The 17,670-nt window shown below is 30.0% G+C and overlaps 1 protein-coding gene across 2 annotated transcripts; it reads right to left on the bottom strand.

The window, feature by feature from the left end:
- Window positions 1-5,024: 5,024 nt before the first annotated feature.
- On the bottom strand, window positions 5,025-7,931 carry LOC21397661 (E3 ubiquitin-protein ligase RMA1H1). Of its 2 annotated transcripts, none has more exons than XM_010109898.2 (2): window positions 7,608-7,931; window positions 5,025-5,945 (listed from the first exon to the last, which is right to left on the bottom strand). In XM_010109898.2, the coding sequence occupies exon 2, from the start codon at window positions 5,909-5,911 to the stop codon at window positions 5,186-5,188; it is 726 nt and encodes a 241-aa protein (XP_010108200.1). In that variant the 5' UTR covers window positions 5,912-5,945; window positions 7,608-7,931; the 3' UTR covers window positions 5,025-5,185. The 2 variants fall into 2 exon arrangements, with proteins under 2 accessions (XP_010108200.1, XP_024029109.1); XM_024173341.1 differs by lacking the exon at window positions 7,608-7,931 and adding an exon at window positions 7,263-7,562.
- Window positions 7,932-17,670: the final 9,739 nt, after the last annotated feature.

Genomic DNA, 17,670 nt, shown 5'->3' with positions numbered 1-17,670 from the left:
GACGTGATATTTTTTAAAAGTTTTTAACTGTAGCAAAAAATGTTAGACATGACACTTTCTATAAGAGTTTTTAACTGTAAAAATCTAAAACTGAAAACTCAAATTGATAAAATGAACTAGAGCTAATTGTAAATACAAGGAACAATCTTATCAAGGCTTGATAGTTAATGGGCTTTCAACATTCTTGATGATGAAATCCATGTTGTAGTTGAGTGTATCAATGTCTATTTATATATCTCAGGAATGATTTAGATTAAATTATAGTGAGTATTCGTTGGACTTGTATATTTTTTTGAGAGAAAACTAAACAACTTATTCTTATCACTTGCATGGAACAAGAGTTTTATCCCTTATTCTTAATTAATACTTTTTTTTGTTTAATATAGTATTTGATTAGAAAGATATTAATCAAAAGTAAGTTATAAAAATTAAGACTTGTGCAATTTAAGAGGGTATTTGTCTCTCCGTTCGTATCACTCCATTTACAAATGACAAGAAATCGATCAGTTAGTACCTTTCTGTTATTGGGCCTTTCAAATCAAATTGGGGGAAGTTGTTGGGCTGAGTTTCTCTCTTTGTTATGGTGCCGAGGCCAAGCTTTAGTTGGTCCAAGGAGAGAAGGTTGGGCCTTATATGATCTTTGCTTGTCCTAACATGCGGCGTTTACGTTGCAGCTTGACCTTTAATTCATCCTGAATTTCAGAAAATATCTTCTTAAAAAGTTTTTTGTAGTTACAAATTTTCAAAGAGAATTGAGGACTTAGTTTTCAGTTAGAAATGCAAACACTGATTTATCATGGCATTGGTTTATGAAATGAACTCATTGTTATGAGTTTTAGAAGGACTTGATAATTTATCTGCTTAACAATATATTTGAAATACACCTTCCTTTGGAATCAATGTATTATTATGATTCATTTTTTAATCAAAACTGCACACTTCATTCAACCAAAGAAATCGAACAAATGCGAAATCAACTATATTAGTACATAAGCTGAATGAATACTAGTATTCGACCAAAATATTGCTACAAGTTAAAGACTCTTGAGCTAAGAAAAGAAGTTCCAATTCCAAATAAAGACTCCACTAAATTTTGATTGCTTATGGAGAGAGAGAGAGAGAGTTAGCTGTCATTTTGTAATTCAATATGATATTTTTTTTAGGGTGTTTTTCTGGTAGGATTAAAAAAATAAATTTTTTATAATTTTTTATTTTTTAACCGTTATATTTATATTAAAAATTATTTATTATGCATATTATTTTAATTTAATGTAATTTTAATTGATTTAAAGATTAGAAATTGATACTATTAGGCTTTTTTTTTTTTTTTTTTTTATAGGGGGGCGGCAAAAAAGGGCATTGGCAATCATAGAACGGGCCTACTAGGGGTAAAGCCTAAAACCTAACTCACAACCCACCCAATTCTCACCGCCACAAACCAAAAGGAGAAAAATAATTATTTCATGGAAAAATGGAAAAAATAGACTAAAATTTAAGATAAATTAAAATTAATAAGTTAATAAATAGGTTAAATTACTATTTTTATTCATAATTTGTCTGGTTATGAACTATAACCTGACAAGTTATTATCCATAAATCACGGGTTGTATTCATAACTTGTCTGGTTATGAACTATAACTTGATAAATTTATCCATAACTTATCTGATTATAAACTATAACTTGACAAGTTATGACCTATTAATTTTTATAATTAAAAGTTGATCTATATATTTCCTTAAACTTTTTATATTGACTTATTTTTAATTATTTCTGTTATTTCATTCTAAAAAGTAAGCGACAAAGCTAAGTGGACTGTGGACCTAGAAATTAAAAACATTTGGCAACAACAAATAACTCCAAAGGTCTGGCCCTCGTATAATGTCAAATTATCTTGTCACTGAAGATTCTCATACATATTAATAATTGTACAACATTGAGAAAAGGATGAAGAAACCTAAGCCCGTGTCTTAAAATGAGCGTGACTTTAGGGTCAATCTATTGCTTCTTGTGGAGGTAAAGAATACAACGATAGAATGACAGCTGGATCTGGTGGCAAAACCAGAAAAGCGGCCCACTAATCACTCTTGTCGATGATGCAAATTGATTCGACCCCAAAGGCCACATCAATCACGTCCGAGGCAAAAAAGAAAATTGTTGGGAAGACCCGTTTCGCCTTGCGGTGCCATTAATCAAATTTGATGATAGAATGCTTTTTTTTTTTTTTTTTTATTAATTTGAGTTTAAAATTTAAATTTTATTATAATAAAAAAATTTTAAAAATAATCACATCTAATTTTTTTATTATAATAAAAAATTTTCATACAACATTATATCTCAACTTGAATTAATGAACCGAACGAGCCTGAATCACACCCCACTCAAATCTCTCAGTGTCATTAGATCAAAAAGTCTTAGGCGTATGCAAAATTTTTTCAAATATTTGAAAAGTGGGTTTTTGGTTTTAAGTTTTTCGAGTTTAAAAAAATGTAATGGTCAATTTGTGTTCTTTAGTACCACACTAATCTTGGCTGGGGTTGGACAACTTAAGAAGTGGGAAATTATTTCCACTAACTAAAAATAATTATTAATCAAATATTAATAATAAAAATCTTGACTTATAAATCTTTAAGAGTATTTATCTCATTTTTTCGTGTCAATAAAAGTGGCTAATGATGAAAACTACTTCATAGTGCGTTCACTTCAAAAATTTAGTGCTTTCACTTTCACATCATCATAGTCTGCCCTAACGGATTTTTTACCATAAAGGCAATACAAAGAAACAACACAAGTTACACGAAGATTTGTCTTGAAGTCTTTATTTTACTCATAAGCACAAAATGAAATATCTTACGTTATGTCAAACAATACATGAAAAAGATATTTCTCGTTTTCACCCATGCGTAATGAGAATTTGCTAATACTTTTTGAAAGTATAAAATTCAATGCTAAAAATGGATTTGGGATAAATCTCCATTCTCCAGTATGGACCCCTTCACCCAAGGGTCGGTGGGGGATAATGGATTTTGAGCCTATAGCAAATTATTTTACTTGTTAAAAATGAACATCTACATTTTGAAAACAAGAACAAACGTGTAATTATTGGGGTTAGAGAATTCAATTCCATAATAAAGAAAAAATAATCACTTTATTTTTTTTATTTTTTCTCTAGTTTGAAAGTTGACCGGAAAACAAATAAAGTTGACGAGCATATCAGTTTATATAGCAAAACAAAAATTAAATTTGTGGTTCTAATCTGCAAAACAAACATGTGCCAAGACATTAACAGCCCGCTAAGATAGGTGATCTAATTCAAGAAAACTTATTTAGTGTCAGTAGAAAAATTCTCGACACGGTACCATAAAATACGATAAATACTTGTAAATTTTATATTATAATTTACAAATTTTAAAAGTTAAAGTTACTTTAATTATAATGAATTTTTGAATAGTAAAAGATTATGATAATTTATAAATTTTACATTATAAATTATAAACTTTAAAATTATAAAAATTACGATAAATTTGTGAGCTAATACATTTGCGGATTCCTAGTTTAGAATTTCGCTGAAAGTTATTAGTCCCCTCTTGCCTCTGTGCTACCCTAGTGAAGTAATAGAGACTTGCAAATTGCAAGCAAGCAAGTGGGTGTTGACTGTTGAAGTGGATGGACATGGATTACCTTCAAACCTTTGCTGCAAACGATTCCTAGGCATCAAATAGGATAAGAGAGAATCATTTTTTCTTTTTTCTTTTTTCTTTTTTTTTTCGGGTCATATCATGGTGACTGTTTTATTTGCGAGCATCATCCTCCACCATAAAGTAGCTATATCATATTAAAACAACGCTTTTAAAAATAAATAAAAAATTGTCGTGTATATCTGTTTTTTTTTGTTTTTTTTTTAAATGAGACACATTTACGCCAATTAGAAATGGACGTTTTGTATGAAGAGAGATTGTATAATTTCACAGAAAAGCAACTTGTAACAACCAACACTTAAAAAAAAATAATAAAAATAAAAAACCTTGTTGAAAGGGGGTTCATCATGGAGTTTAAAACGATATTTAGAGAAGAATTTTCAAATCATTAATTCATTTAAGGCACGTATATTTAGTTGGACCCAACTCTTAAGTTACTAGATACAAGATCTTCATAACAAAAAAGCTAAAAAGGAGAGAGAAGAAAATTCATGATGTTGATGTATGTCCGTCATCTATGGATAACTTTCCAGTATGGTGATTTTACATATGGAACAACGTTTTTCTCCTTGATCAAATAGCAAAAAACGGCCTGAGCCAAAAAATAAAAATAAAAATAAATAAAAAACGTTTTCTAAATTCATAAATGCTATCAAAAGAGAAGCAAGCACCTAGAGATTCTGTTGAGCAATATTTGTGAGCTGGTCACTTTTATAATTTTATTTCCTTTCAAAAATCAAAAGACAAATAATTAAAGTATTATCAGGCACGGCCGTGTAGTTTTCATGCAGTTGTTTTAACCAGTTCCACTTTTGTCTTTGGCTTTTCGGTCTACTTGAGCATTCCACATTGTACAAGATATAAAGCGATAACATATAAATGTTTGCTTCATTAAATTCCATCTACACGGCATCATACTGTTCAATTGACTGAGAATTATTTTTTAGGCAACAATAAGGCACAATGGGAACTCCCACGATTAGACACGCACTTTTACTCTATTAGTAAGAATTTTCAACTGTTAAATCTGTACATTTTCACATTAAAATTTACAGTATGTAATTCAAAACAATTCATGTTTCAAATCAGACCATTAAAAAACTAATCTAAGGATAAAAACACGATAACTACCGGTGAAACAAAAATGTATATCCTACCATAAATCATATTAACAAACTTATTAGATGTTTTGATGTCACCCTCAGGTCCATTTCACGCATGTTTATTTTGTGAGTTTGAACTACGGTTCAAACATTTTTGTTATGGTGTTGTAAATGTAAATTTTGATTCAAACTTCCTGGTTTGAACCTATGAACTAAACACATTAGTAGGCAAACAACAATGTCTCACGACAAAACATTTTACCTCATGCATACAACACATCTCTAACTAAATCTATGTCCTTCCTTTCATCAATAGCCTCAAGTCAATACCCTTATAATTTTCTTTTTTACAGAGTGTACAAAACGGAGAATGGTCCAAACAATTATTAGAAAACAACAAGGCACAGAAGAAAGCAACAGAAAAGGAAAATGGAGATTCTGTTTAAAGACTTGTCTGCCTGCATCTCCTGCCTCCTCAGCCTAGGACTACTACTTCTCATAAGTCGATACGGATTTGGATATGTATACATGTTGTCTGAGTTTCCAAACACCCCGGCATAAACCATCTCCCGAAACATCCCCACCATTGGGTGGTGGTAGCCCATCATCGGTGAACCACTAAGATTAGGCAGGGATGAGGAAGAATCCTCATTATAGCTGCCATATTGATGAGCATTGTAGTTTTGGCTTTGATAAGGATTACGATATGGAAGTTGCTGACCCGAACGAGATGTTGTAGATGTAAGAGCATGTTGTGCCTCACAAGCTGATGGCCTTGGAGGTATTGCCGTGCCCATATAGTTTGCCTTTCCTTCCAGCTCAGCCTCGGAAGTGGTTTGGCCCCGGCCATAAAGAGGGACCATAGTGGTGTGTGATATGTCAGCCTTGCAAACAGGGCACTGAGGGTGCTCATCAGAGGCAAGAGACGCGCTCTGGACGTGAAGCCATTTGTAGATGCAAGGCCAGCAGTAGAGATGGCCGCAAAGGGTGACTATGGGCTCGTGCGCGAAGTCTAAACAGATGTTGCAGTCGAAAGAACTATTGGTGTTTTCTGAGTTTGCTGCATCTGAAATGGGTTTCCACTCGCGTGTAAAGTAATCCTGCCAAGACATGGTTTCTTCTTCAGCAGTGTTGTGGCCGCCGGCTCTGAGATGAAGAAGAAAATTGAAACCAGTTCAGTGCTCAAAGTTCCTTGTCCTTAGAGTGATTTGATCAAAACAAACAGAGACAAAGATCTTGGCCCCAAAAAAAAAAAAAAAAAAAGTAATAAAGGTAAAGATATAGAAACGAAATATGATGAGCGCTAAGATATGGTGCGCTCAAGAATATCTTAGCACGTTTCTAACAAGCCCATTGGGCCTGTTTAGTTCGATGATTCGAGTTGAGATGTGATTTTATGTGAGAGTTTTTTACTGTAGTAAGAAAGTTAGATATGACTGTTTCTAAGAACTTTTTACTGCAGCAAAACTCGAATTCTAAACTCGAATCGGTAAAATGAACGGGACCAATGTTGTTCTAACTTCTAAACAAAGGCATTTAATGAAATTGGCCCCACTATGTTGGCCTAATTTCAAAAGAGCCCTAATAATTATCATAATTGCATGACGCATGCCAGTGTCTACCGGTTAAGGGAATAGATAATACATTTAACATCGCCGTCAAATATAGGAAAACATGTTAATCATTTTTTGAAAAAGGATATCTCAAGCACAGAAATTTTCACTTCCACCCCTCCCAAAGGAGACCACAAATAAATATTTCAACCACCCTAGATGTTCTAAGGTTATCATCTGGTTATGGCTTTGAATCCTAACTTTATCTTGGACGACGTTATATCTGGCTAAGGAGCGATACATAAAGCCATTTCTGATACGGCGAATGATACACATAAATGATAAAAATTGTACTGTTTTAAGGCTTTTAAATCGGATAGAGGTTGGACTAAAATACCAGATTACCCCACTTCATTAACAAGGACATACCGCAACCTACCATGTGAAATGGGTAATTGACCTACATGTCCACTAGAAATTATATAAGCCTAAACTTGCAATTAATTCCTTCAAGGAGAATATATAACTACAGATTATTTGAGCTCTCCCAGTTGTTCAACTACAAAACATTCAATAGCACGTCCAATACTAATCACATCAACAAAAACTATTAACAGATCTTTACCAATTATAGTCCAAATTAAACAAAAGGGAAGCCCATGTGCAGTTCAAGAATAATTCCCAAACAAACACATACAGAATTTATAGCAACTTTTGATATGGTGAAACTTGAATAGCATAAAAGGCAGAGGAACTAGAGAGAAGGGTCTAAAGACTCTAAACTCAAAAAAAAAAAAAAAAAAAAAAAAAAGATCGCTTTATTTCCCACCAGTCAGAGCAAAAGCACCGTATCGGGGGTTTTAATTTTTTTTTATCTTTTTTTTTTTCAAATAAAACCTCTATAACACACCTGAATCTCTTCAGAAAGAGTTATATAACTCCATTTTCAATGCCGAGGTCTTGTAGTAAACGATTCAAAAGGAACTTGAGAAGTACACATCTCTACACAACAATCTGTTCTTATAATGCATAAAATTAACTCCAAATTTAATATAATCTCGTGCAATGCCGACTTTCAGATTTCCACCGAGAAAAAAAAAAGAGCCAAATTACTCGGTATGTTTGTTTCTCGCGAAAGCATACGGGAAAATAAAACGAAAATGTTTGAAATTTCTTGTGCAACCCAAACCGAGCTCGCATTTCAACGATAATAAAGAAAATTTTCAAAACAAAAACAAACGTGTGAAGCACGTACCGAAGAAGAGATGCCTCGTAGAGATAGGCGGCGCTATGTATGACGGAAGCGCGGAGAGCTTCGATTCGAAGAAGCTTCAATGGCGATTCGGCGGAAATAAAAGCAAGAGAGAGAAAGGGTGTTATAGAGAGAGAGAGATGAGGAAGGGCGTGCGTGCCGTCGCGTTCTTATAAACGAATCCAATGAGACCAGCTGTAACCAAACTCTTCATCACGCCTCGTGATCTCTGCTCCACGCACCGCGCGTGCCTTGGCCCCCTCTAATCCATGTAGTTTGCGCGTGAACAAACGGATGTTATCTTTTCTGTTGTTGGATTCTTTCCACCTTTTCCCTCCTCTCTCTTTTTTTTTTTTTTTTTTTCTTTTCTATCTTCTCCTTTTATCTTTTTTTTTTAAGAAATAAAATACTTTAATGCATTATCTCATTTCAATTTGGTGACAATTTGACAATATGATATTATTTCAATATATAGAGTTTTAGCTTCACAGAAAAAACAAAAAAAACTTTGTTTATTATTAAAAATATTAATATAATAGTTGATATATTTAGGCTCCACTTTAATAATTTTACAAAAAATGGTGAAACTATTCTCTAATTATTTTAAGAATATTTTCTAACATATTATTTTATAGATAATAGATAAATAGAAAAAGAAAGCTATCAACCGTAGTCTTTTAAAAGATTATCGAGCATAATTTTAAAAAGAATATACTTCTGTGTATTATTTCTGTCATCAATTTGCTTTTATTATTGAAAATATTAGTATAGTGTTTTGAGATATTTAGGCCCCAGTGTAATCATTTTTTATTATTATGAGCGAAAAAATGGTGAAATTGTTTCTAATATTATTTTAAGAATATGTTCTCCCGCATCACATTTTATATAGAATAGATAAAAAGAAAAAGAAAGCCACCAATCATAGTATTTTTTTGGATTGACTTCATTAGCCTGAATTTTCTATTTTTGTTTCAAATATGACCTCCAAATTTTAAAAAGGGCTCACCTTAATTCATATTTCTCTTTTTTGTGTCCTTTTCGTGTTCTCCCAATAAAATTTTGACACGTCAGTTATTTATCATAGTTTTTTAATTGACATGATATGAAATTTTAATTGACTTAGTAATTTAATTCATGTGACATTATATTATTAGATGACATGAAAGATAACATAAATAAGTGGATATATGGGTCAATTCGATAACATGACACTACTTATAATTTTATAAATGCCCCCAAAATATTGATTTAAATCAATTAACCCCATGAATAATTACTTTTATGTCATCTTGTCCATTGATTTATTAAAAGATCAGACTGCAACTTGATATAAAATCAATAGTTTATGGGACATTATGGAATGACTTTAGTTTAGGAGGTTTTTTGAATCACTTTGCATACTCTAGAGAATGAAGTGAACCCTTTTCAAAATTTAAAAAATATATAATTCAAGAACATTTATAAAATTAATACTTTTTTATAATTATCAACTATAATCTTGAAATTATATCTTTTTTTTTCAAACAAAATGAAATTATATACGACAACTTTATTTTTTTTCTCTTTGATAATCTCCTATAATATATTATATATTAGTAAAAATACTAGTATTCTCGGTTCCAACGGAAAAAAAATGCCATTGGTACTCTTACTAAAAATTATCTAATCATTTTTCTACAAAAAATAATAATAATCTTGAAACTATTACAATCTTTTTTTTTTTCAAAATGAAATTATCACATCAATTAATTACACATAAAAGCTTTTTTTATAAATTATAGCACCCACTTTTATCATGGTAAGGTTAAAACTCCGCCACTCTTATAAAACGGGCCCCATTAAATGAGTAGTGGGACTCACCTAATAGAATCTATTTTATAAGTATGAGAGTTTATCTTATCCGAATAAATACCGTATTTCGATGAATTAAGATGAAAAGTTGATGCTTGAAGCATTTAATCTTATCCAAAAAAAATAAAACATTGCTTTATGAAAGTTTTATCTAGTTGCTTTTTCTTATTTTTCTTTTTTTTTTTTGGATAATGAATATATATTTTCTCTTCAGACATACCTTTCTTGAAACATTTATTTGGACAAATTCTTTACCAAACCATTTTGGAGTTCTTTAAGAGAAAAAGAAAATGTAGCAAAAAGAAGAATGAGATGTACCCATTGTTTTAAAAAAGAACATGTAGCAAAAAGGCACTAGTCCAACTTTATAGTTTTTTTTTTTTTTTAAAGAACTTTATAAGTGTTTGTTGTCTCTCAATGTCCCATAATGTATGTGGATTGTATATATTGTAAAATATATTCAAAACAGTAGTATTGAACTTTACATTTTATTTATTTAAGTTAAATGGCTCGTTTGAGTATAAAAGGGGCTAATATGAAAAGTAGACGGTTGGTTCATGGATTCATAACTATAATTTAGAATCATTTTTAGTTTACGTGTGTTTTTTGTGAAAGAAAATACTGTAGCAAACCACGAACCATGACACGAATCTTCATAGCGAGATGGATTTTAATATTGGTGGGACATTCGTACAACAATTTTAGAAAACGATAATTGACCTTTTAAATAATTTATATTAAATTAACAATTCCAAAATCATATAATTCCTATTTGTGAACCACAAAATATCGTCCTTTTAAATAAATAAAAAAGAAAACCACACAATATTGTATTTTCGATTGACCGTTTGTAAAATTTACCAACATATTTTATTTATTCTGAATTTACAAGAAAAGGAAAGTTCTTTTCTATATATTTTTTTCACTAAGAAATCATTCTAAAACATGGGAACTCATTTATTCCTTTGTACATGTTTATTCTAATGCAATAAAGGGGAACAAATTGGTTGTGGTGGTGCTTCCATTTTTTTTAATTAAAGAAATAAAAAAAGCATATTGGACTTTGACCGTGTAGCATCTTTTTTTTTTTTTTTTTTTTTTTAAAGAAGGTTTATTTTGATGATATCCAAAGCAGGTTTTTATGAGGATTATTAATATTCTAATATTACTTTTACGGAAAAAAAGTCGTGAGCATAGAAAGAGCGGAGAAGAAAGAGAATAGGAAGTGCATTTTTGGTCGGCCGGTCTTCAAAATACATTCACGAGTTCTATGTTAGTTGATTTACACGATGGTAGAGTTTGTGTTGGTATTTCCTGCCGGTGTTGGTGTTTGTTTTCCCTCACAAATCTTAGATCTGTGTGGGCTTTGGTTGTTTTTGGTCGTGTTCCCCCATTAAGTTATAACCTTGTGTGGGTTTTGTGTTGTTTTTTATCTTTTATACGTCTTTAGTCAGATCTCTCGCTTCGGTGAGCGTGATTTGAAAGAATACTGACTTTCATAGATAAGTCTTTATAAAGAGTTTGCTACAACCCTTTCGGAAAAGCCAACCGTAGAGGGAGAATTAAACGAGCTAAAAAAAGTGCTCCAAATTGTGTCAATTATCAGACCTTGGATCTCTGTATTAGGACGCCAATGTTGGGATATATGCCCATAAATCAAATAAGATGTAAATATTTTACTGATTATCAATGAAATGAGGAATTTTTTCAATATTATTTTGCATACATGTGATGTTTTATAAATATCAAAATCCCTAAATTATTTTTTGATGTAACTTTAAACATTGTATATAATTGTTATATGTAGAGGATAATGTTTGAAATAAAATAATCTAAACTTGTCCGTAATTATAAATTAAAGTTGGGATCTTTAATTTAAAATTACTAATGCGGTTCATTACATTCTGAATGAAACAATCTTATCCTAGATTGTTAATAATGAGATTATTAGAATGAAAGCATTTTATGTAATATGATTACATAGGACCGGAACGCGATTAATTATGAATCTCTAATAAATTCTGTTATTAAATAGAGTATTCAATGTTAATCAATGATGGTCATATATGTATTAATCTTAATTCTGAGTAATTAATAAACTCCTATTTATGATATTATGTTCTTTGACATATTGAGTAATGACACATGTGAATAATATTAAAGTCTTGGTATATTGGGAGCATAGTAAAATAAATAGCCGGGATTATTAATTTACAAGATGAAATCCATTCCTTCATAATGAAGTAGATGGACGGTTCTCATAAGTGTTGATTCAGGACTTGAATAATAAGAGCGCTCAATTTTATGATTGGATCATAAAATATATTATTCATTAGAGGATCAATGGTACTTATGGAGAAAGATATAATTAAAGAGGTTAACGGAAAATACCTAGCTTTAATTATGAACCGTTTATGGAGAATTAATTCGTATGTAGTGAATATATCAATGGACAACACAAATTCCGTGAACATAATTATTTTTATTATTTTAAGAGTGCAATTCCAAATTTATAGTGGAGTAATTTAGAATTAATAATTTTGACATATTAATTAAGGTGTTAATTAATTATCAAAATTATTGGAGCTTAAAATTATAATGTTCATAGTTCCTCTCAATGGTTCCATAAGATTAATGTGAACTGAATATATCATATTGGGTTATGATTATTAATATAGAATTGAGAATTCTAAATACACATATTAATTAATTTGATTAATTAATATTAAAATTATTTTAAATTAATATGGATGAATTTAGAGAGTTTTTTTTTCTCCACGTTTCCTTCTTCCCCCTCGTTAATATATATATATATATATATTTAAAAGGAAGGAAACGTGCATGTGCACGTTTCCTCAAAAAAAAAAAATGAAAAAGGGAGTGGGAGGAAACGTGCTGTTGCACGTTTCCTCTCCTGAGAAAATGGAGTAAATGTGCGGTTGCACATTTACTCAAAAAGGGAATGAATGCTGTTCATAAGAAATGTAACGAAAAAAAAAAGTTTTTTTTTTCCGAGAGAGTGAACAGATAGAAAGAAAAAAAAAGGAACGGGAGAACAAAAGAAAACCAAAGAAAATTTCTTGAGTGCCATCATATACTTTTGAGAAAAGTGAGTGATAATTATAGGTGGCTTCCCTATTCATCCATCTCATGTGTTGAGAAACCCATTAGAACGCCCACACATTCGAGTTCATGTTAATCCGGAGATACATTGAGAAATAACCGTGGTGTTCTTGGAATTTAAGAGCTCAAGACGGTGTTGGAGGAGTTTAAGATTTTCGTCCTAATCGAATGACGGTCAAATCCTCATTCCTTTTTTTAATATCTTTGTAGTTAAATTAACATGAAATAATGATCGCATTAAATTTTGATTTATGTGATTCGATCGATACCACATTTCCGCACAATTTTTTTTGAAAATCCGGTTTGAGAAACCAACAGCCAATAGATCTATCAATTTTTGTTTGTTGTATCAAGTTTTCTATATAGAGTTCAATGTAAATTTTATGGGGTTTTGATTAATGAATTGTTTTTTTTTTTTTTGCATTTAAAAAAAAAGCAAGTTTTTTTGTCAAACACGCCAACTCGATTAATATGTCTTTATTTGTTTAAACCCCACAACTGCAGTCCGCACAAGCAATATTTCTTTTTGAAATAATTTTTTAAAAATCCAGCAAACAATGCAATTTCTTTTCTTTTACTTGGTTAAGATTTTTATTTTTAAATATGTCTTACCATTCCATCTTCATGTAAATGTAAATATAGCGAGCAATGCAATTTTTTTTTTTTTTTGATGTCTAATTATGTAAGTGACAGATGTTTCTATAACTTTAGATTTATCATGTATCTTAATTTTTAGTGGATCTTTAATGAATTCTCATTACCGATTGATTATATAAAAAAAAAAGTTATAAATAAAGAATAACTTACATGCTTTTCGTTTCAACTAAACGATCAAATATTCAAATGTACAGTCATTAACGTACCTAAAAAGCTAATATTACTTGTTTCCTTATCTTTTTTTCCTATTTTATTGGGCTTATTTATCTTTTATTGAATAATTTACTTGACAGGTGACAAAAAAGAAATTCAAATAAATTTGTAAGAAAAAAGTGAAAAAAAAAACCGATACATAATCTATTGTTTGCCGCTCCGAAATAATAATTTGACCTTAACAGCTTAAACTTTCAACAAATACAACTTTAAGAAAAATGAGCATTAACAGTACCAGAAAATTTTACGGTAGGATATCCTATAAAGTTATATCTTATGAAAAGGACACAATTTTAAATTGCTGAATATCTGTCAAATTCTTATTAATTATATGAGAATTTAAAATATATCAACTATGATAAGATTATTTTTATTAAAATCCAACCATTTTATAATAACAATTTTTAAGGCAGGACAATGTAATGGGTTGTCTCATCATATGACATAAGTTTTTTTTTTTTTTTTTTTTTTTTTTTGTCGAGGTGGGGGCGGCATGATTAAGGCTTCGTTCACTTCGCGGATTCGAGTTTTCAATTCGAGCTGAGATGTGACATTTTCTGAGAGCTTTTCACTGTAGCAGAAAAAGTTAGATGTGACATTTTCTGAGAGCTTTTTACTGTAAAAACTTAAAATTAAAAACTCAAATCGATGAAATGAACGAGACCTAAAAATGTCGTTCGCTTCAAATTAATGTTCATTGACCATTAATGTGTTTTTTTTTTGCCACATTATCTGCTTATTGAAAGGAAATACAAATAAATCAAGAGATTTTTCTAACAGACGCTCAAAAAATGAACTATTAAAAAAAACTTTATTTTTAACTTTTAAATTTATATTAAAAATTATTTATTATGTATATTTTTTTAATATAATAAAATTTTAACCGAATTTAATAATTAAAAACTGATCATCCTATCAAGGGAGAGACTCAATAACAAAAATTCTCACATCCAGAACAAAATAAAAGACAAACATGATGAGCCGTAGAAATTTTAAAATAAAAATATAGAAATTTTAAAAGAAAAATAGAGAAAAATTATCTCCAATAGCAAGCAATAAGAGAGTGCCGAGTTACCAATGTTATAGCATACACATTACACGATCTCTTATTTTATTTATTTATTTTTAAGATAAGGTAGTCTTATCATTATTAGAATATATAGAAAAAAAAATGTTTTATTTTATTTATTTATTTTTAAGATAAGGTAGTCTTATCATTATTAGAATATATAGAAAAAAAATGTTTTAGAAGTGTAGGGATGACAATATTCCTTATTGGGGCGGGGACCCGTTCCCAACAGGATAGTGATGATGAACAATTATCAAAAATGAATATGAGGATGAGAATAAAATATAGTCCTCTATTTGTGGTAGGGTGGGGACGGAGAAAGTACTTCTCACGCTACCTCTTCTCTGATATTAATGTGTTGTTTTTTTAATGTAATTATATATATATATATACACACACATAATCTCTTAAAATTCAAAGTTTTTTGAACTATGATTCTTGAAAAAAAATAGCGTGTAACTATGCAATGAAGATTGAAACTATTAGGAATAGACAATGAAGGATAATTTAACTTTTTTCGCTTATACATTAGTTATTACTTTTGAATTTAATTTACAAGATGTTAAAAATTTAGTTTTTTTTATAAAACCTTTGATTTTGATTTAAATTTATAATGAAATTTTATTCTATTTTATTTTAAGTTATTATAATTTTAAATACTTAATCTTATATGATGAGAAATGAGACGGGTATAAAAAATACTTATTTAATAAAGAATCCCCAATTCTAACCCCGTCATTTAAACGGGAATAAAAACAAAAAAAATAGACAGTTTAAAGAGGCGAGAATGAGAACGGAAAATCATTTTTCATCCCCGCCCGAACCTTTACCATCTCTATAACATTGGCGGGCCAGCAACACAGCCCACCCGTTGCGGCGTGAATATTTTATGAATTAATAATCATTTTACAATTTGATTATTTTCCGGTATTTTTAAATTATTTAATAACCTTTGCCTTTCAAGTTTGTGGGGCCTGCTGTGCTGCTGGTCCTTCTACAAGAAATCCATTGCAAATTTGTAATTTCAATTTCAATAATAAAGATGAAAAGGAGAGGGAAACGAAAGAAAATAGAGAGATTTTTTTTTTAAATGGTTAAAAAAGAAGAGGAAATGGGGAAAAAAAAAACATAGAGGATAAGATGTATGTGTGATCAGGCGGGGACGGGGAAGGAGAAAAAGTGAAAGAAAGAAAGAAATAAAATAAAACATAAAAGCTTATCTTAGAGGAAAAAAATAAAATAAAAAGAAGCTAGTTTGATGTTTATTAGAACGGCTGGCCTTCTCGAAAGACGTTGTTCTCGTTTAATTTGCTAATTTAAATCTTATTAGTTTGAACTTTTTAATTTGAACAAAAAAAATTAAATTGTGAGGTTTAAATTATAGTTTAAATTGATGTTTGGATATGTAGTTAAAATTTTAATTTAAACATGAGATGAAATTTAAATTTGTGTTTGGTAGGTGTAAAAAACAGAGAGTTTATACTTTTTACTGTTCAAAAATAGTTTGAACGGCTGAACTTGAAGGAGGAGCTAAACTCTAAATTGGGTTGTTTAACTCAATTCAAACAGGGATTATAATTCAAACTGTATGCTTATCAAACGTCAATTCAAACTGTATTCACTATTCAAACTAAATTGAGCTAAACTAAATTAGTAAAACAAACATGGGCTTTATTGTCAAAAAGAAAAGGAGAGGAATTTTTATGGTACCGGAAAAAAATTCTCAACATCATGTTAAAATTAAAATAACTAATGAATTTTATGTTGGAGTTAGCAAATAGACTTTTGAATTTTTAAAAAAATACAATAACTCATAAATTTTACATTGAAATTTATAAATCTCAAACGTTAAAATTATAAATTACAATAGATTTGTGGAGCCTCAAAGTACTGTAATTTATAAATTATAAATTATAAAAAAGTTAAATTTGACTGTTTTTAAGAGCTTTTTATCATAACAAATTTTAAATTTTAAATTTAAATCGGTGTAATGAACGAGACCTATGTATATCAACTGCTCTCAACCACATGCAAGAAATCAGATTACTACATAAATAAATAAATATATATATATATATATATATTGCTATGTTTTAGCGAAATCAGATTACATGTCATGTCAATTATTGATTTCCCGGAGTCTAAAATCAGTTTTCTTTTGAGCAATTCGGTAGAGATTTGATTTCAACTGAGACCGACTAATTTGAAAGTAAGCACATGCATTATACAGTAATTTGGTGCTAACACATTCTTCGAAGTCAAATATTAGGTCCACATGATTCGCGATTAGGCCCACGTGATGTTTGACATGCCCAAACTCTGTAAATATCACGTGTAGTTTTCATACTTGTGATAATGAATGATCGCTGATTTGCAATTTGACCCGTTTAATTCGCTGATTCGAGTTTTTAATTCGAGTTGAGATGTAATTTTATGTGAGTACTTTTTACTGTAGTAAAAAAATTAGATGTGACTGTTTCTGAGAGCTTTTTACTGTAACAAAACTCGAATTTTAAACTCAAATTAGTCATGTTTATAGTTGGTGACGTATAAGACAGTTACACGAATTAACCGCAAAAAAAAACAAAAAAACATATATAGTAAGAAGTACTAGTGTAAGCTTACTTATAATGAGAAAAGGTCTCTTGTTAAATACCCTAGCCTCCACTCCATTTAAAAGCCCCTCGTAATAGTGCTCGTATCTTTTCTTATATTTTCCAATGCATGCGTTTTATTTTGAGTTGGAAGAATAGAACTTGTAAATTTAATGAGAATCTGGCACAACATATAGTCTGCAAAACCTAGCTTTCATATATGTCTATATATATAGATATATATTTAATTTTCCTTGTCTCCAAGCACCCCAAAAAAAAAATGTATTCTTCATTTGTCCAATTTAAAGTCTTTTAAACGATATTAGAAAACAAAAAACCAACTCTTTTTGTTTCTTTTTATGACGACCACTATATAGCATTATACCATGCCAATTAAAATTCTGCATAAGCGTATCAATTAAAATGGCATGATGCATGTTTTCCTGAAATTAATAGCCAATTAGTAGAATTACTTAAGTGCAATACATGACATGTATAAGAGAGAGAGACATTTTAGAGTATGTATATATATATATATATATTAGGGCCACCTAACTTC

This window comes from Morus notabilis, unplaced genomic scaffold, assembly GCF_000414095.1.
Source record: "Morus notabilis unplaced genomic scaffold, ASM41409v2 Scaffold191, whole genome shotgun sequence".
Lineage (NCBI taxonomy): Eukaryota > Viridiplantae > Streptophyta > Magnoliopsida > Rosales > Moraceae > Morus > Morus notabilis.
Note: the sequence above shows the minus strand (reverse complement) of the source record. Positions and strands in the feature narration are given on the sequence as shown.

Coding starts and splice junctions, on each gene's coding strand:
- LOC21397661 (XM_010109898.2), bottom strand. CDS start 5,911: ATGTCTTGGCAGGATTACTTTACACGCGAGTGGAAACCCATTTCAGAT.